Raw genomic sequence first — 20,870 nt, 5'->3', positions numbered from 1 at the left:
ATTTCTATAATACTCATGTCCTTCGGAGGAAAAACTTTTCCCAAAACTGAGCACCTTCCTTGTGACTGGAATGAATCCTAAGCAGTTGTACTCAGAAGACCCATTTACTCTTAGGAAAGTGTACTTAAGATTGCAGCCTTTGTGTCCAAAGGTACTGACAATTTATATATGAAGTGGGGCCTCTGCATGTGCAAGGGAATACACGTGCAGCATGTGAAATACTAATCCTCACGTATATGGAGAAAGAACAGCCATAAAAAAGAATTCACCACAATGCAAGACAGTGGAAAGGACATTGAAGATATCATAAAAGGCATAGATAGATGCATACTTAAAATACACATGATTGCTATATTGCACAATGTAAGGGTGGTTAGGTTAGTTTATTATGCTAAAACAACTCCCTCTGGATTTATGAGTTAAGAGTGCTCAAGGGTTTAGTGTCCTGACATCTCTTTAATTAGCAGTCTCCTGGATCTTTCACTAAGAAGACACTAAGCCAGTGAACTGCTGTTACACCTCAAGGATTCTAGAAGGCTGGAAAGCCACACAGCAGCTCCACAGTACTATGCCTATGGGAGATATAGAATGCGCGACTTGCCGTTTTTCCATTAAAAGCAAAAGAAGAGTTTTGGATGTGACTGCTACCACCAGTGTTTCAAGAGTGATGAAGTTCTAATTTCCCCCCCAAAGTTGCCAAGGAAGAGACACACAAAATGGGTGCGATGAATAAAGATGATGTTGAGAAATATCTGGAGAACAACCCGCAATTTGCCAAGGAGTATTTTGACCGAAAGCTGCGAGCCGAAGCACTGAAGGACATCTTCAAAATCAGTCCTGAGAAGGATGGAGCGTCCTTCAAGGAGATGACCAAACTGGAGGAATATGATTTGCTTTTTGAGTTGCTGATGGAACTCCATGATGAAAATTCTGTCATGGAGAAGACAGTTCACAAAATCTTGAAAAGGCTGGCACAGATTCTGGAAGCTGATCGGTGTAGCATGTTTATTTGCCGTTCCCGCAATGGTACACCAGAGGTGGCTACCCGACTCTTAGATGTCACCCCTACATCCACATATGAGAGTAACCTGGTACCCAGTGAAAAAGAATATTTTTTTCCTTTGGACATGGGGCTAGCGGGGTGGGCTGCGCATACTAAGAAGCTATATAATATACCAGATGTAAAAAAGGTGAGTGGGAAATCTCTCTTTTTTAAAAAGCCATTAGGGATTGGTTTGCTTTGTAAAAACAAAGGCATGCAGTTTGTTAAACCAAGGTGGTTTTCATCAGAGCAGTGCATCCTAGATCATGTCTTTGGAAATAAAATGTATGCACGTGTTGGGAGAATGATACAAGTTAGGTAGTAACTCATGAAGCTTTGTTGAGAAAATGAGAAAGTATCCAGAATCAGTGTTTGTCCAGTAAGAAAGTATATGTAGGGCATGGTAGGGAGCATCCAAACTGCAGGGTATGTTATAGAGATTGTACTTTGCACTAGCCTTTTATAAAGTTATCTGACCCCACTTTGTTATATCTGTAGGTAGCCACTGTCAAGCTGTACAGGAACAAGATGCAATGTGTAGCACAACTCTCATAAGTTTCAAAAGTGGAGCAATTTCTAATTCCCAGCCAGTTTTCTGTTGGTGAAAATGGGAGGGGGGTGTTCTCTTTTGACCACCAAAAAGGCTGTGCTGGGAATCCTTGGAACCGCACAGGAAAAAAGAAACTACGCAAGATGGGGCTGTTCTAAGGATAGGAATGGGGTGAGACTGAGCGAAAAACCTGTCTCTGCTTGATTCTTTGTTCATTAAGTAATTTGTATGTAAGAAGACAAAGGAAAAGAAATGGGCACATGCTACAATAATTTATCCTTATTTTGGATTTTTAAAAACTATTTCAAGATTTGTGACTATTTGGGTTCAGGGCCTAGGTGCTTAGTTATCTTTTGTTGGCATGAAATTGATCCTGCAAACACAACTAGAGCAACACTCTTCTAAACTCATTGAATTCAATAGATTGAGGATTGATCTGCAAGTTACATCACAGGTTTCTGAACTACGAAATCTCAAACAAGGCTGAAAAGATCGGAAAAAAACTGCTAAGAAACTGTGGACAGTATATTGTTGCAAGATGCAGATGAACTCTGTTGCAGAAGTAGATAGGCACAGAATTAGACTCCTGGTGAGATTTCAGATGGTTTAAACCAGAAAAACTCATTATCTGTCAATTCCACTCAGACCAGGTGACAATCTGACTCTCTTTAAATTGCAAATGTTTGTTGAATATTAGCCTGTGGTTTGGCATGCTTGTATCACTAGATGCTTTTTGAAGAATTTTGAGGGTTTAGACAACGAACTTTGATGAATGTTTGTGCTTGCAGAGCTCCATAAAGCCTTATAATGGGAATGTAAAACCAACCTTGGTTATGATACAAATCTGTATGCCTCTCTTTTGTTTTCTACTCTGCATTGACAACAGCCAAGCATTTACATAAACAGAGATAATCTCAAAGCCCCACCTGCGAAAATACTTAAGATAGCAGAGCGAGTCTGCACGATTTCTGGGGCTGCTAGGTCCTCCCTGGCCACAAGTGGGAGATGGGAGGGGTAGGGTTGCCAGATCCAGTTTGGAAAAGATCTAGAGATCTGGGGGTGGAGCCTGAGAAGCACAAGGACCTCAGTGAGGTACATTGCCAAACAGCAGTGGTTCCCAACCTTTTTTCACTTGTGTGCCCACTGGAAACCCATTTCCCTAAAATTGTACCCCCCATATTAACAAACCCATTATATAATTTATTTTGTGTACCCCAAACACTCTGGTGCTAGTCTAGGGTATGCATACCCCAGGTTGGGAACAATAGAGTCCATCCTCCAAAGCTTCCTGTTTCTATAGAGGAACTAAACTCTGTAGTCTGCAAGAGTAGCTGTAATTCTGGGGAATTCCCAGATCCCACCAGGGGGTTGTCATCCCTAATAATTTGTGATCCACCAAACTGAATGCAATCCTTGAATGTAATGTCTCTGTAAAAAGTTTTCAAACCTCCAAGAGTAACTATATTAAAATCCTTTTGCTTTGGTGAGGACAGGGCTTATCCAGTCTGGTGAAATGTTCTTAGATTTCATGAAGTATTTCTCAATTTAATTACGAATTTATAGCTCTGGATTTTAAGATGCTCCTGCTCTAGTTAGATTTTTAAAAAATATATCACTGATTATTATCATATTGTATACTTTGTTGTTTTGAAAAACACCTCAGGAGTTTTCAAATTAAAGAGTACAGGGGAAAAAAATTAAATTATTTCCATTGTTCACTATATGGTACCACTAAAATGACTTTTTAAACAGAGAGTCTTACCAACTGATGATGGGCATCCAGTTTCCAACCATGCCCGCTCAAATTTTTTTGGTAGGGGCTATGCTGTATTAGAAATTACCTCTGAGTTATAGTGTATATATAATATGGTTGAAACAGAAGATGTTTGTCCCTGATTCCTTACTATGCTGTCCTTTCAATGATTAGTCATGAGAAAAATTCCTTGAAAAGTTGTTAGTTCAAAGGATCTGATGATTCTGTTGAAATTACATTTTTGCTTTGTGATTATAATATAGTCACTGGAGGGAGGAATCCTTGGAAATTCATGAGGTCAATTGCCAACACAACATGCCATATTAGGTTTTACTCTTTATGCCGTGTTAAGCAACTGTGTTTTAAAGTTTTATAGCTTGCTGTTCTCAGAAATTCAAACGTCTATGCTTAACCAATAGACTGAGTTGAACTGAAGAACTCATTATTGTACTATTGCTATTAATCTGTGGTTATATCACATAAAGTGTTCGATCTCTTGAGAATAGCCACATGAAAATCCTTTCTAAAGGGTGACACCATGTAGCCAACGGGCTGCATTAGACTTACAGACTAATCCTATTCTGAGTTACACATGCGTAATATTGCAGTCCTAAACACCGCTGCACCCTTCTAAATCCATGGATTTAAAAGGGTGAAGCTCTGTTTAAGATTGGCTTATAAGCTCCTTGAAATCAATTAGTTTATAGGTCTTGAGTCCATGGACATAAGGCAAGTCAGAATTGCTTCAGCTAAATTAAAAACCTAACTCTGCATAGGATCCAGCAGTTTATGGTCACTAGCTGCACAGTCTTTCCGCAGTCATCTCTGCAATCAGTTTGATTTGGAGCAGTGCTATAGATTTCAGTAGAGTGACTCCAAAGTAACTAGACTGAATTTTCCAATCTATTAGTGGGAAGAGCGTGAGGCAACATGAGCAACCACATTCGGTGATATATTTTTGCTGCTAAGCAAACAGTCATGATCCTCAGGACATATTCCAACAGGTCTCCTGCACAAGCTCCACTAAAATGAATATGAACTATTAAAGAGAGTTTCTGTGTTCCTATACATCTCCCCATTCATTTCAATTTGGCTTACACAGGAGACCTTTAACAGTAGATTGTACCTCTGGCTATTATAAGAGGGTGAGGAGTAGATGCCTGTCATAGAAACAGAATGTTTTACTGACAGGCTAATTATATATTGTTTAAGGTTGTCTCGTCCAAGGATACACTGATGCAGGTTAGGAAAGAATGTTTGATTGCAGTATTCAAAATTGTGCAATATTGCACCAGAATTAGGATTTTAAAATTGGGTCCTACCATCTTTCCTACTAGTGAAAAAGGGAAGAAGAGCCCCATTTGATGTCCAAACATTGTATCATAGTGATTATGGGACCCACATAGAATGTCAGTGGGAGCTCTCCTTGTCTCTTGTGATAGCCTCCTTCAGTTATTGTTTACTGCATACCTAAGGGACTGTCTCTCCCTGTATTGCTCCGCTAGGCCCCTCCGTTCTTCGGAGGTGGACCTACTGGTGATCCCTGCCCCCAAAGCGATCCGGTTGGCCTCGTCAAGGGCCAGGGCTTTTACAGCCCTGGCCCCTACTTGGTGAAACAGGCTCCCAGGTGAGATCCGGGCCCTGCAGGACATACAGAGTTTCCACAGGGCCTGTAAAACGGACCTGTTCCGCCAGGCATTTGGCCAGCCGGGGTAACATTGGTTAGTTGCTATAAATAACATCTGGCCTCCCGTGGGCACAGGGAAGAGAAAGAAGGGAAAAATTGTAAAGGATAATGCTGATGCCATCAATGAAAATATGTTTTTAACTTTTGTGCAGGTGGGAAGTTTTTAGTAGTTGGTAGTTGTTGATGTTTTAATGTATTTATTATGTGAACCGCCCTGAGCCCCTTGGGGGAGGGCGATATATCAATCAATCAATCAATCAATCAATCAGTCAGTCAGTCAGTCAGTCAGTCAGACAGACAGACAGACAGACAGACAGACAGACAGACATAATTTCTTGCTCCAGCTGGGGTTGCCAATCTCCAAGAGGTAGATGGAGATCTCTTGCTATTACAACCTATCTCTAGGCAACAGAGATAGGTTGTAATAGCAGAAAATGGCTGCTTTGTAAGTCCCTTCCCAAACCCAGCCTTCCTCTGGCTCTGCCCCCAAAATCTCCAGGTATTTCCCAACCTGGAGCTGGCAGTTCTAGATCCAACCCATTACATTTTGGTATTTCTTACAACTTGTCTCCATTTTGAGTGACTGGCAAGCAGCAGTTGATTCACTGCTTGTCACCACCAGCTGGGAAGATTTGTGAATAATCCTTTTAAATTCATAAGGCACATTAAAGGAAAAAAGATCAAGAGGATCAAGAAAGATATGTATCTCATCACGATCATTCTACTATTAACAATGTAGGATTGGGCCTTAAATTAAAATGTATTTTTGCTTTAAAATTGTATTGGTACAGATGGCATTTATATACTTTAATAAACAAACAATTAAGTGCATACTTCAATTTATCTATCTTTAAAAATAACACGATGTAATAGCATTTAACTTTGGATGGCTCATGCGCATAGTTATTTATTTCTACATTTTTATTCCACTTCTTCCTGCAAGAAGAACAGGATGGTTGATACAACATGAAAGTCAAAATGTGTATGCTATGTGCACATTTCTTAATACATGGTCTGGTTTTTTTTAGAATAATGCATCAGTAAACCAAAACAATAAGTCTCTGATGAAGAAATATTTTCTCAAAGGAAAGAAAAGAAAAAAGGTTTTGCTAATCACAACTACATTATTAAAACCCCAGTTTCATAAAACAATGTAACAGATGGAGTGCATCCCTAAATAGACTTACACCCTTCAAACTGTACTGAATTCAATAAGCTTTTGCTGTGTTTAGGATTACAATAATGTATGAAAGTATTTATATGTGCAATTTACTTACACATTTTTAATAGGTGTTCTTAAATTCATAGAGCCAAATGTAGATCTCACTTATTTTATTTGAAGAATTATGATTAACTTCAGTTAGATGAAGGGAGTAAGGAATTAGTATTTAGCTCTCCAATACAGCTTTCCATTTTGCAGTATCATAATTGCTGTTGTCTTGCTAGTAAAAAAAAAAATATGAAAACCTAATTTCAATTGCATCAATCCTTATTCAAAAGTTCTATTAATGTTACCAGGAGTGGGAGAGGTGCAACTCTGGGCTTTAATCAGTAACATATTCATAGCTATAGGTTAATTTAGAAGTCATTAGTGCTTCTATTTAAAAACTTTAACAATTTATTTCTGAAGAGACAAAATGCTCCCTGCATGCGCTTTGAAGAACATAGATAGGTCTTCTGCCAAAGCAGTGTTTTCACACCTTTCTAATACCAAAGCTGTAAAAATGGCTAAAATGGATTAAATTGCCCTAGCAGAAAGAATTTGAACCAACCCCTTTGGGCATCTTTGGTGAGAGCTGCATACCCAATTCAGCAGATTTGATACATTTCACTAGTTTGGTCCAATAGATCTGATTTCCCCCCTCAAATATGAAATTTACTGATGTTGTTCCCTGAGCCAATTTCAACCCTGAGAAACTCCCAGCCTTCTCTGGCTGTCCGCCATGAAGAGACAGGAGGAGATGTCATGGCAACAGGATTCCCTAACAGGCTGTTTGAAGGGTCTTGGTCCCTGATGGAGTTATGAGAAGGGAAAATAGAAGAGTCTTTAATGTGTCATGCCCTAATCATGTCTCTCATGCTTTATATAAACAATAACTGAAGGAGGCTATCACAAGAGACAAGGAAATCTCCCACTGACATTTCCCAGGTAATTCACATAGTGGTCTTGGCCTAGCATTCCTCATTGAATTTAGCAACCACAATTGCACCTAGAACTCTAAAATTTAGTCAGGATCAGGCTGCCCAGGAGTACAGTTTGGCTTCCTGTCATCTCTTAGAAAATGGCTGTAAAAAAGCAAGCAAACAAATGAACAAAAATACAAACACTGGCTCAATATAAAGAGTGTTTACATGATGAGGTGCTATATTTTAGCCCAAGAATACACACTTCCTCTTCCCACTACTAAAGTGCATCCCCACTGTTAGTGTGTGGACTGTGGTGGGAGAGAGCGCCCTGTCGGGTTGCTAGCTCTGGGTTGGGAAATACCTCGAGATTTGGAGATGGACCTTGAGGAAAGTGGGGTTTGGGGAGGGAAGGGGCTTCAATGAGCTATAATGCCAGAATCCAACTTTCAAAGTGACCATTTTCTCCAGGTGAACTGATCTCTGTCACCTGGAGTTCCGTTGTAGTACTGGAGGATCTCCAGACACCTATTTGGTTATTGTCCATGACATCATTCGCAATCAGTACTACAATTGACAGCCACATGCCTAATGAGTTACTTCAGTCTTAGCCCATTCATTTTAATGGGCTTAGACTAGAGTAACTCCGCATAGGATTGAAGCTTTAGAAATGGTTCTTGATCCATTGGATAAGCACAATTGAGCAGGGGAAAAAAATACTACAACGTAAAATGTAGCTGGGTCATACATTTTAAACTATTATCCATCATTGTAAATTATCATTTTATGAGGATTCCCTTATTACACAATGAACAACAAATGAACTGTGTTCCTCAACATATGTTAATAAAAGAGTTTAATATAATATCCATTGTTAACAGAGTCCAAATCATGCATTTCTTACTCAAAGGCAAGATGTGGCAGGATGTATACCTAAATCAGAGCCAAATGCATAATTCTATTGGTTACATGTGACAGCATGAAGACTAGAGTTTCCTCCACATCCTGCAATTTATTTCATGGTTGAGTCTTTGTGCAGAATGGATACCAGCTCCCTTTTCCTTCTGACTTTCTGAATGTGGGTCACTCTACTAACTACTGTCAGTTATGGTTCATCAAACCAGGATCTGAAGCCAAGGTCTGAGGATGAGTTATTAGCCACAAGTACTTGGTTCATTGACCACAGTTAGCCTTATCCATAGTTTCCCATGATGTAAGAATGCAGACATTTTGGTTTAATCTAAGTTTGTTCTCTGGCAATGTCCTCCAGACTAGAGCAAACAGGGTCAGCCTTAGGAGCTATTGGACCCAATTGGAACATTTTTGGTTGGGTCCCAGGCTCACAGCCAAGGTCTGTAGATTTTATATCTCTGTGGTGGAATAGAAAGTAACCAAAACATGTGCTTAAAAGTGCATGTGAGTTAATGGGCCAAACAAACGTAAGCTACATTTTGATATTAAATTCCATACATGTAAGATTGCACAAGTAAACAAACAAACAAACAAAATGTGTAAATCACCTTTGAAAAGTGCATGTGGTGTGATGTGTATGTTGCAATGTATTGTGTGTACTTGACAAGACTAGAGTAGATTACCCTAGTGCAGGGACCCTTAGGAGCAGGGCCTGATTGGGAGCAATTGGCAATAAAACCAGAACTTGTTATACAAACCAAGCTTTTGTGTTCCCACAGCTTGTCTTTCACTGAGGTTGTCGTAGTTAATGGCAGCAAAGTTGAATACTGCTATCTTGCACAGTAATGATAGAACTGAATTTATTATTTCAAGCAAGCAAAATTATTACCTGGACAGTTTTGACATGACTGGGTAAAAAAGAAATAAATTTGATTGAAATTTCCATATGATTTATGACTTTAGAGTTATAATATTTATTATTGTTGAAAACTTCAGATCCAACATTAAGCTCTCTAAAATGCTCCTTATGATGTTACGTGATACACTGATGATTCTATAAAACGTACAGTCAATGATAAACTGCTTTTCAAAAGCATAAATACCGTGTTGTTGAAGGCTTTCATAACGGGAATCACTGGGGGGTTGTGTGGTTTCCGGGCTGTATGGCCGTGTTCTAATAGCATTTTCTCCTGATGTTTCACCTGATAGCTTTCCTGAGTCTCCCTGCATTCGGTTGGCAGTCGCCATGAGGATCTGATGGTAGTAAAGCTACTTGGACTAGAGTCTTGCTTTACTACCATCAGATCCTCTGAAGATGCCATCCACAGATGCAGGCGAAAAGTCAGGAGAAAATGCTACTAGAACACGGCCACACAGCCCGGAAATCACACAACACCCCATAAATACTGGGATTTGGCCAAAGTTAAATCTGATTACATGCAGCTGTGTGCCCTGCACACAAGGAGTTCCTTTAAAGACTGTCTGGAAGCTTCCATTGTTCCAAAATTTGGCAGCAAGGCTGACTGGAGGGATGGGTCATTTTAAAATGGTTGCCAGTGTGTTTCCAGATGGGCAGCCATGTTGGTCTGCAGAAAAAGGGCAAAATTTGAGTCCAGTAGCTCCTTAAACACCAACAAGGTTTCCAGGATATAAATTTCAAGATTCAAAGGTCTCTTTATCAGAGAACCAATATATCCTGAAAATCTTGTTGATCATTAAGGAGCTACTGGATCAGAGTCTTGCCCAATGTTTTTCCAGGCAAAATTCAAAGTGCTGGTCAGTATCTGTACAGCCTAAAATCAGTTTATGTGAATGATCACTTTCTCCAATATAAACCTGCCCACACACTGAGATCATCATTAAAGGCTGCACTCTCTGAGCCTCCAAAGTCAGAAGTAGAATGAGTGAATGTACCAGACACAGAAATCATTTCTGTTGTGGTACTAATGGTTTGGAGTCTCTTCACACCTGTAACAATATTCAAAATGCTCCATACATCCAAGTTTTTACTATGATTTTTATATACTCCCACTATGATTATGATTGATGTTTCCCCATGATGTTTCCCGACCACCTACCACCAGTGGTATTATAGCCATGGAGTTAATTACCAGCTAGCGTCTGTAGTTATATATCTGAACGAAGCACCCTCTTCCTGTTAATTCTCACTCCCCCATTAGACAATGAGAGTTTTACAGGCTGAATGTATATAATATGTATCATCATCTGTGAAGATATTTTTAGATAGGAAATTTAGTTTTTTTAAAATGTGATGTTTTTGGGTTATGTTACTTGTTGTCAGCCACTCCAAGGCTAGCTGGTGCTAGAAATAGACGGGGTACAAATATAATAAAATGAAGTTGCTCCTGGCATTTGCCCTCCTTTCTTAAATGCTGTGATTTTTGGATTTTATTATGCTTTAGCTAACTATTGCGTTTTGGTTTCAGATTACTTTTGGCAGCTGGATTCTGAATGATTTGTGCTCATTTATTGGTTGCAGTGTGTGTTTACAAGGCAATTCCAATCAGAATTATATACTGTTGAGTCCACTGAAGTTACTGGGCTTAAAATGATGTAACTGATTAGAATTGCACTTCCAAGGTATAGCTGATTTATTGTGAGCTGCTGTGTACTGTACACAGTAAATGGAGAGGCAAGATTTCTATTTTTAATATATACTAGTGGGCCCAGCCATGTGTTGCTGTGGCTCAGTCTGGTGAAGTGGAAAAGAAAGAAAAGGGGAAGCGAACGGTTCGAACATGTGTCATTGCACAATGCTTGCAAGGGAGGGAAGGCGCAAGGGGCCCCTTGCTCCCCTCCCTCTCTCCCGTTCCCTGCATGGCACCCTGCCCCGTCCCTCCCTAACATTCCTCTTCCTCTGTCCAGGTGGCTGTCCCTGTCCCTTTCACTCCCTTCCCGGCGAATTACCTAGCTTAAAACACTCTGGGAGGCATAAGCTACGTTGCGTTCAAATTTCAGAGCATTTGGTCCAGCAAACCCCTGGACCCTCCCTCACCTTCCCCTTCCTCCGCTAGGGTGGGTGGGCCATGTCCAGATGGCTGGCCCCATCCTTTTCATTCCAGATGGCAGCGGTTTTCAAGGAAGACATGGTTGGTTCCCTTGTATCAGAGGGTGTTGCTTTGACAGCCAGCAGATGGTGCTGTTGCGGAACAGAACTGTGGTTCTAGCTGTCACAGGTGTAGCATGTAAACAATAACTGGCACAGTTGTGACATGTACACAACAGGAGCTGTGGAAACAGTATGGAAACCTGACCGCAAGCGAATGCGATGTTGTGTGAAAATTTCAAAGCAATCGGTCCAGTAGTTTGGGAGATTACCTGTCAGCAGAAAAATGCACTGATAGATTTTTATACATATAGATGTTTATGTATTTGATATGAGATGTAACATTTTCAGTTTGATGAAGTCAGGGAAAATAGTACAGTATTTTTCTCCTCCAGGCAATGTGGGCTTTCTGGAGTCTAGATGGAATTTTGAATTATCCCAGATCTGCAACTGACCTTCAGACAACAGAGATCAGTTCCTCTTGAAAAAATGGCAACTTTTGAGTGTGGAATCCATGACATCACACTCCCACTGAGTTCCTGCCTCTCCCCAAACCCTGTTCTCCCCAGGCACCCAACCTCCAGGATTTCCCAAGCCAGAGTAAGCTGCCCTAGGAATCCCCGAGATGCACTGCAGAAATACTGTGCACTGAGATTTCCTGCTACAGTACAGTAGGACTGGGGAAAGCTGGACACATAAGTTAGATGTTAGTTAGAAAGCAAGCAGCTTTCAAGAGTCTCTATCAAGATAAAGATGGCAATCCTTAGGGTAGACCAATAGCTAAAGAAGATATGGAACAGATGGAATATTAGTTGAAATTAGCCACATTCCTCTTTCAGCATCTGGTTATCCCAGGATTATCTCCCTAGGCCTGGGAGTTTGCCAACAAACATGAGGAAACACCTTGTCCTGGTGAATGGTTCAGAAGCTTAGAGCATAGGGAAAGATCCAGACCTTCATTAATTAGCTTAGAAACAGCAGCTGCTCCCTCATCACAAGAAGGATTAGTGGGAAACAGACCTGTTGATCACAGGAGCTAATAGTGTTTAACCTAGGATTTAATAATAGAAAGAATCAGAAGAGCAACTATGCCCAATGTCCTGACAACTGGGTTGATGAAATGGAATAAACAATAAATAAAGTTAGCTATGATTCATTTGTGCTAGAATGGGAAATCATCTCAGTATTCTCAGATAACACTTGATTATCAGTTATCCATCTGGAACCTTTACTTTAACATTGCTATAAGAGTGCAAGAGCTTTATAGGTGGTTATATGTACATATAACTAGATTTGGGACCAGGAATTGATTTTCAGATAACAGACTCTTGGTAGTTGAGACAACCATTTCATACCACTGTCCTTTTTTGCCCCTGGACAATCTAGATGTAAACAACATAGCAAATAACAGTATCAGATTTTAATAATTTTTGAAGTGTATGTGGTCAAATTGACAATGGGGTACTGTAGCTATAGGATGGCATTTCCTGTTTTTGGCAGTTTGGAAGAGAAATGACTGCTTCCTTAACAATTATGACTATTATGGTGAGATCTATCTGATGCAGAGGGTAAATCTTACTAATCCTTAGAGGCTAGAAGGAGATTATGAGAACAGTGTTGAGAAGGGAGTTTCCAGGGTAATTAAGCTTGGTAAAGAAGAAGGGATCTATGCATCCAATGTCAGAGCAAATTGTATCTTCTGCATACCCAATAAAATGTAGTAGGACACCAAGATCTGCAAAGATAATGTGAGGGTACAGCCTTCAAAGTGGGGCCAATACAGGACTGGTAATAAAAATACTATTGTAATGGTATAGTGTCATGGTTAAAGTGTCAGACTAGAATCTGAGAAACCAAGGTTTGAATCCCCATTCTGCCATGGAAACTGGTTGAGTTACCTTGGACCACTCACAAAATCTCAGCCTCGACCCTGGCAGGTATTTAAATGGGAGACCTCCAAGGAATACAGCGGTCATGTCATAGAGGAAGGCAATGGCAAATCACCTTTGAACATCTCTGGCCTTGAAAATCCTATGGGGTTGCCATAAGTCAGCTGTGATTTGATGGCAAAAAAAAGGCTGAAGTCATCTTTTTTTGGATGAATTTGAAGGCATTAAGAAAATTATTTTCAAATTATATAAGAAGTATCTAAGTCAGCCCCTCCTGAACATTTTTGCACAGGCCACTAATCAACATGTGCCTAATGAGCTGAAGGAGGCATATTCAGAACAGTGAGTCATGTAGAGACGTAATAGACACCATCACATGACAGCAGATAAAATTGTTCAACTTCTCCACTGGGATTGAGGGCCAAATGAGACTTTATGGCAACCTCATATCTGCCATTGGAACACTGCTGCCATTTTTAAGGGATTTGAGAATTCCATGTGTTTTGATGTGTTAAGCACTTTTCGATTGCCCAGGGGTGTTTTGGCACATGATAAGATGCTAGTTAGAGGGGTGGGAGAAGAGCATGTCAGCCCACCACCATTCAAGTCCCATCAGGATCTTGGTATTTCAAAATCACCTTAAAATGGCAGCATCATCACTGTGACAGACAAGAGGATGCCATCATAGCTAATTTGGCACTGAGTGAATGATCCAATTGTACCTAATATAAAGACACAGCAGAATTACCCATCCCTTAGTGGGAGGTGATTGAAAACAAAGGAAGCAACAGCAGTGTATCTTGAGAGAAAATTGTAGAGGGAAGACTCCTTAATGGCTGGCTAATTTGTCTCACCAAGCCATTCAGTGTATTCGTCACAGAACTCTACCATTATTCTCATGGTTCAAAAGAGCTCTCCAGCACAGTTTTGGAATTACTGGCTTTTGTGCATTTTGAAGATTCAAATCTTTTCACCTATACAACCTCAATAATAATTACTGCAGTCTGATACCAGGTAGCCAGTTTTGGTCTTCTGTATTACAGATGAAGGGGTGAAGCTGACGGAAGAACAGTTGCATAAAGTCACTTGGTCAACATAGGGATTGCCAAAGTGGGTGCTACCAGCTTCTTGGGGGAGTGGAAGCATCAGGGGGAGAGGTGAGGAATTTGGCGACAATAGGGGGTGAAATAGAATTTTGGGAAATAGGGGGCAGCACAGGGATTCCTGTGTCAGCTGGTGGGTGAAAGGTTTTTGGCCAGAACACCAGCACTATGGCCTAGATCTAGCCACAACAGCCTTTGCGAAGCAGCCAGATCTACTCTGAGAAACATTGCTCTGCACCTCCTCCAGGCACCGCTGTTGGCTGGTGCAGGTGGCCTAGGTTGGGGGCAGCAGCAGGAAAGCCCTCTGGTTGGAGAGGGAAGGAGAGGTAGTGGTAGCCTAGCCCTGTGAAGCAGCCCTGAGAGAGGTGGGTGAGCAGGCTGATTTTTCCTCACAGGGAGCTTGTTGGTATTTGCAAGTGTCTATCACAACCAGTCAGGGAAGCGTTAACTATTAGTGTGTAAACAGGATGTTGAACTATTGATTAGCTATTGGCCAGATTGAATAGCCAATTCTTTGTTCTGTCTTAGATGAGGGAGATGTCCACAGAGGCCTCTTCTGCACATGCTGAATAATCCACTTTCAATGCACTTTGCAATTGGATTTTACTGCGCGAAATAGCAAAATTCACTTGCAAATAATTGTGAATGTGGATTGAAAGTGGATTATTCTGCAGGTGCAGAAGGGGCCTAAGACAGCCAAGTGCTGAGACAACTGTAAATATGTAACAGTGCAATATAGAGGGTTTTTTTTGTTTTTTCTCCATGTTACCTTACCCTTTTAGCCAGTGAACTTTTATATAAAGCTACTCATCAGTAACTGTTTCTTTGTTGGTATCTGCTAAACTCTGCTAATTATGTGTACCCACCAACAGAGCTGCCCAGTCCACGCCCTTTTGGTGGTGGCAACTGTGGGGCACAGACTGGGTCCCAGGAAAGGCAAGATGCTCTGGCTGGGCTCCTGTGGCAGGCTGGGGATTTGGTGACTGGGGGCAGGGGCAGGCCTGTGTGGCTCCCCCCTCCCCCACAGAAAGGGTGTACTCCCTCTTGACTGAATGCTCCTGACCCAGCCTGAGGAAGGGCTGCTGGAGTTGGTGGCTCCAGGTCACCCAGATCCCTAACATTTATAGGTTCAGGCCAGCCTCCTTTCCTGATGATGTCACGGGGTAAGTGACGCAACACCTGTCTGTCCTGCCATGACATGGCTAATAGCCCACTTCTGCCCCTACATAGTGTGACCAGACGTCCCGCTTTTGGTGGGACAGTCCCACTTTTAACCAATTTGTCCCGCGTCCTGCGGGATTTTTTAAATGTCCCAATTTTTGGAAGGCTGCCGCACTGCCTTCTGGGGCACTCCCCTTTTCCCGCTCTGGCACAGGGCAGGAAACAGGGGAGCGCCCCAGAAGGCAGTGCGGCAGCCTCCCGCGCTGCCGCACTGCCTTCTGGGGCGCTCCCGTTTCCTGGTGACCAGAAGGCAGTGCGCTCCTGCGGCCGCGTGAGCGCGTCCTGCTTTAAAAAGGTGAAAATCTGGTCACCTTACCCTACCAGGGCTGAAGCTGGGCTCATCCCGAGCAGCAACTGCGGCCGCACTGATTCACAGTCGCTCTTTCTCTCTCACTCTGATTCCCTCCTGCTTTGCAATTTTAATTTTTTTAAAAGAGAGCATGTCAAGTGGTTGGAGAGGCAAGAGTCACAAGCAGCTGAGTGTTCTGCCACCTTGGATTGGGACCTTTGAGGAAGGTGTAAGAACTTGACTTGCATAGCTGTGTCTGAATGTGGGAACAGAGGCTAAGTTCTTGTGGTCAGCTAGGCAGGGTCAAAGGTATAAATTAACTTTAGCTTGATTTTAATAAGGAATTCTAAATTCTTTCAACTTCATCATGAGAGCCGAAGATTATGCCTAAGTAATGGAACAGGCAAGGGTTTTGTCTGTGTTTGGAGGGCGGAGTGAGGCAGTAAAGCACATGAGCATCTGTGGATGCATTTCAACCAGCTGAATTGTGAAAATCATAAACCAGACTTTGGGGCAGAAAGAAAGAAAGAACTGGTTTATTAATAGTCAGTGATGTATTCCTCTTCCTCTTCTTCCCCTATCAGAGTATCACGTCCTCCCATTTGCCCAGTACAGATAGCCCAACAATCAGGAATTGTAGTGATGTAACTTTCTTTTAATCATTTTAGCCATTTTTGTACTTTCTCTCTTCCCAATTCAGCAAACATTAAAGATGATTGGGGAAGGCAATGACAAACCACCCAGTGAACATAGTCTGCCTAGCAAACATTGTCATGTGACATTACTCCATGAGTCAGTAGTGAGCTGGTCATTACCTTTACTGAAGTGATATGGTCCTGTACCTCTGCTGGTTTAGGGTTGTCAGATGATGGGGGCTTCAATTTCAGTGCTTGCCCCAGACACTATTTTCTGTAGATAAAACCCTGGTGAAAGGTCACAGATGGCCTTTTGCCGCCCGCCCCCCCAGCTGCCACACATTTGAGCTGCCCATACACGCACACACACTCTCTCTCCTTTCTTCCTTGCTTCTGTACTTTTTATTGCTAAAACAGTCAATAAAATTATTTACTTTGACTAGGTCATATTTTTACAGTGTATTTACAGTGTTAGAAGTTGTTTTGAATTTGCAGTAGAGCTAATACCAAAAAAGAGATGTGTGTCGATATGTGCGTGGAGGGGGCACTAGCCTAAAAATGTTTGGGAATCACCCAGGTAACATTTGAAGAGAGGATTTCCTGGCTCACAGGTCCGACAGATTTTTTTTTCCATTATACTACATCATTTCTCCATGAACTTTATACAAGCCACATAAAAGTCATCAGGAAATGTTTCAGTGTGATAGTGTTTGCATGCACTCTGTATGTGCTCATATGGATATGTGTGTGTGTACTACATAAAGTCACTCACTCTCAGCCTAACCAACTTCCCAGGTTATAACAATGAAGAAGGGAGAACTAATGTTATTGAAGGCAGCAAATGTGTGATGAGAGCACCACTTTTATCTTCTGAGCATACCTGGTGACATGTTTGATTCATATTTAGTATGATTTGCAGTAGAAAATCAAAACTGGATTCAATATGTGGAAGTATGTGGCACCCCACATGGCAGTGTATGGACTCCAAAGGCTAGTGTGTCTGGAAATCGATGTGGATATTGCTACTTCTTCAGCAACATTCACACCAAACACAGAAACAGAGCACACCTTCCCCACTCCAACACAGAGACCTATTATGAGAGAGCTGAAGTTGCCCCTGCTGAGGTTTCACAGTGACTGTTGCTTGTGCTTCTGTATAGGAATCAATATAGTCCTTATGTGGTTTAGAGATACACACTACACACTAAATCAGAGCAGCTGTTATTTGTAGAAAGCCCTCTGATTGTTTGGGGAAACTAATGAAGCGTAAAGAACAGTTCTTGGCTATTAGCAGCTGTGGGGTAGAAGATTTGGATGATACTTAGAGTTGCCAACTCTCTGATATGAAATTCCTGGTGTTATGGGAGTGGTCACTGGGGAAGGTGGGGTTAGGGGTGGGATCTCAGTGTGGTGTATTTCCAAAGATTCCACTGTCCAAAGCCACCATTTTCTATGGAGGAACTGTAATCTTGAGAAGAGCAGGAGATTTCTAAGCCTCACCTAAATTTTGGCAACCCTATTTATAGGTTATGGATAGTATTTTGAATTGTGCCCAGGCCTAAACCAGCAGTCAGTTCAGATCTTTCAGAACTGGTGAGTTGCACCAGCTATAGCTCACACGACAAATATTTGCCATTGAATTTTGCACCAAGTTGTTCAGATCATTCTGAAAAGAAGCTCTAACCATTTTTACAGTGAAATACTATTTTACAGTGAAATACTATATCCCAGTAAGGCTGCTACATCCCTCCCTCTGAAGGAAGTGGGGAGGAAGGAGTTTTTAATCATGGCTGGCAAGAACAGCAAACCTGCTAAACTGATACTGTGTGCCTGATGTGTCCTGCTAGGCAGCCCAAGTAAAGGCCATTTATGGGCCAAACCTCAGACTGATCCAACCTCTTTAGCTACAGCAATCAGAGAAGCCACCCACCTCCTATTTCCTACTGAGGACAGGGTAGGAGTTTTTGGCCCTCTGGGACAATTGGTGCTGGAAGTGAAGGACTGTTTACTGGAGTAAATCCAAGGGCAACCTGTTTACTGGAGTAAATCCAAGGGCAACCTGGACTTTTAGTCAGTGACTGATGAAAACCATTTCACCTAAAACATACTGGTGGAACAGAACTTCTGTTGGCAGAGAAGGGACAACTATTTTTTTGCAGATTTCCACGTCCTCCTGTGGATCCCCTACTTGCCTTCCCTTGGTGTTAGTTCCCTGAACCCCAAGAAAAATAACTGAAGCCTTGTGGAGGGTGGGCAAGTCATGTTCTGTGGACTTCTTTTCGCCAGTGGAAATTCAGATCCATCCTATATTATTTGTATTAATATGTTTTTGGACAGTGTGTCAGATTGATATTACACTAGAAATCTGAAGAATTATAATCACAAACATCTTTTATTTCCAATGGAGGCAAAAATACCTGGACATTTCCCATCTGGCAGGACTTCAAGGGGAAATGTGAACCTGTCTTTCAACTTGCATTCTCTGTGTGGCTACCTGTTGTCCCCAAACTACGGCCCGGGGGCCAAATGTGGCCCCCTGAAGGCATTTATCCGGCCCGCCAGGCATGGGGGCGATGGCTCCATTCATGTGCAGTGGGGGCTCGAGGGAGAGGAGGAACTGGCGCCAACGGCTGTTGATTGCAGTTACATGATGGCACCCCCAAATCTCCATGAATTTTCTGACCCAGAGTTGGAAACCTTACATGTGGCAACACCTGCTCCGCCCTTCCCTCTCAGCTACTGCATGTGTTGCTCTCAGGCTTTCTGTTCTGCCTCACTCCCATTGGCATCAGCCAGGCTGGCGAATCGCTTGCTGGCTGCTAGGGAGGAAAGAACCCAGGAAGATACCTGATCCTGGGTTAGATGGAATGTTACAGGGGAAGGTATTCCACAGCCTCCCCAACAATATTTGGAGCCCACCCTGTACTTGACATACTTTGGTCACTGTTCTAAAAATAGACCATGACAGAAAGGCTGAAAGGTGAAATCAAACATTTTACAATCATTTGTGCATAGGAATTTGTTCATAGTTTTTTTTAGTCCGGCCCTCCAACAGTCTGAGGGACAGTGAACTGGCCCCCTGTTTAAAAAGTTTGGGGACCCCTGATTTAGAGCTTAGTTAATATCTTGAATTTGAAATTGAGTCCATCCTCCAGTTAATACCTATTTGCTGCCCATATGTGTGTTTAAAGTATCATCAAGTCACAGCCAATTTATGGTGACCCCATAGGGTTTTCAAGTCATTGCAAGCAAGCAAAGCCTTTATTGGCATAAACAGAACAACAAAAACACAGCAAACAATAGGGTTTTTTAAGTGAAAAAGACAACATCAGATAAATACAGATTGTTACTGACTCTGAATTATTTCCATGACAAAGCTTGCAACCTCTTGACAAAAAACAGAATCAGAGTTGTTCAGCAGGAGAAATAATCTGATCAAATCTGTTACTTCAGGTTGGAAGAGAGGAAATAAATTGACATATTTAGATCTATTTTTGGCAAATCTAGTGCAGTATAATAGCTGGTGAGCCAATGTTTCAACTTGGTTGGTATTGCAACTACATAACCTTTTAGATTTCTCTAGGTTATTAAACCTGCCATTTAGTAAGGCAGGCAGCATGACATTAAATCTGGCAATTGTGAAAGCTCTCCTTGAGCAGGGGTTGTTTTCAAGTCATGTAACGTTCATAGGTGGCTTGCCACTGCATTCTTTTGCAAAGCCTTCCTTGGTGATACCAAGTACCAACTCTACTTAGTTTCCAAGTTCTGATAAGATCAAGTTATATGATACCATTCCAGATCGATTTGTTCTGCATATCAATGTGTAATTCTAAACATTTGTCTTATTTCTGTACTTCAAAACAGAAAGCACACAATTATGAGGCAAGTCTAGATTTATAAGAAATAGGGCTTTGAATATCCAGCAGTTCATAGCTAATAATGATGAACTCATATCTAATTAAAGGAAACTGTTAGAATGCCTCTATTTTTGGAACTCACTTGTGCACAATCATTATGGATTCACAGAAAGACTAATTTGAAATCACACTAAGAAGAATCTGTGTTTAATGAGAATCAGTACACAATGAAAATAAGGCATAAAACACAAAGTATTCATTCCTTTGGCACTTTCACTGTTATAAAATTATATATAGTGTGAAATCTGTAAGATTTATCAAGGAAAGGAAACATACTTACACAGTGTAAACCTCAGTGTATCATGCATAATACATATTGCATGACATGTAAAAAAAGGCTCAGGCCATTTTTGCAGTTGTGGTCTGCTTCGCATTGACATTCCCTTCAGGTTGGATTCTCTGTAATGTACAGGTTTTCCCCTCTCCCAAACTCACTGCACCTCAGATCAGAGAATCTCCATGGTTACCCAAAGCTCTGAAAGTGCAACTTATTTTTCAGGGAAAATAAAGGAAAACAGCATGCATTTGGCTTGCACTGGGTTTTGTCACTCTTCCCACCTTTCCCTGGCCAAAAAACTGCAGCTTCACCAGCTTTTCAGGGTAGCAGTTCAGAGCAATCAGGAGAGCTTTCTTTTTTCTTTTTTCTTCTAGCACTACTGATCTATGGCTGGGGCAATAGAC

General features: G+C 41.5%; 1 protein-coding gene across 1 annotated transcript in view; it reads left to right on the top strand.

The window, feature by feature from the left end:
* Positions 1-520: 520 nt before the first annotated feature.
* Positions 521-20,870, top strand: part of PDE6C (phosphodiesterase 6C) — a 67,629-nt gene continuing 47,279 nt past the window's right edge. Inside the window, 1 exon segment of the mRNA XM_048505799.1 lies at positions 521-1,190. Coding sequence (XP_048361756.1) covers positions 717-1,190 — 474 coding nt within the window. The 5' untranslated portion in view covers positions 521-716.

This window comes from Sphaerodactylus townsendi, linkage group LG08 (genome assembly GCF_021028975.2).
Source record: "Sphaerodactylus townsendi isolate TG3544 linkage group LG08, MPM_Stown_v2.3, whole genome shotgun sequence".
NCBI lineage: Eukaryota > Metazoa > Chordata > Lepidosauria > Squamata > Sphaerodactylidae > Sphaerodactylus > Sphaerodactylus townsendi.
This window is presented reverse-complemented; position numbering and strand designations above follow the sequence as displayed.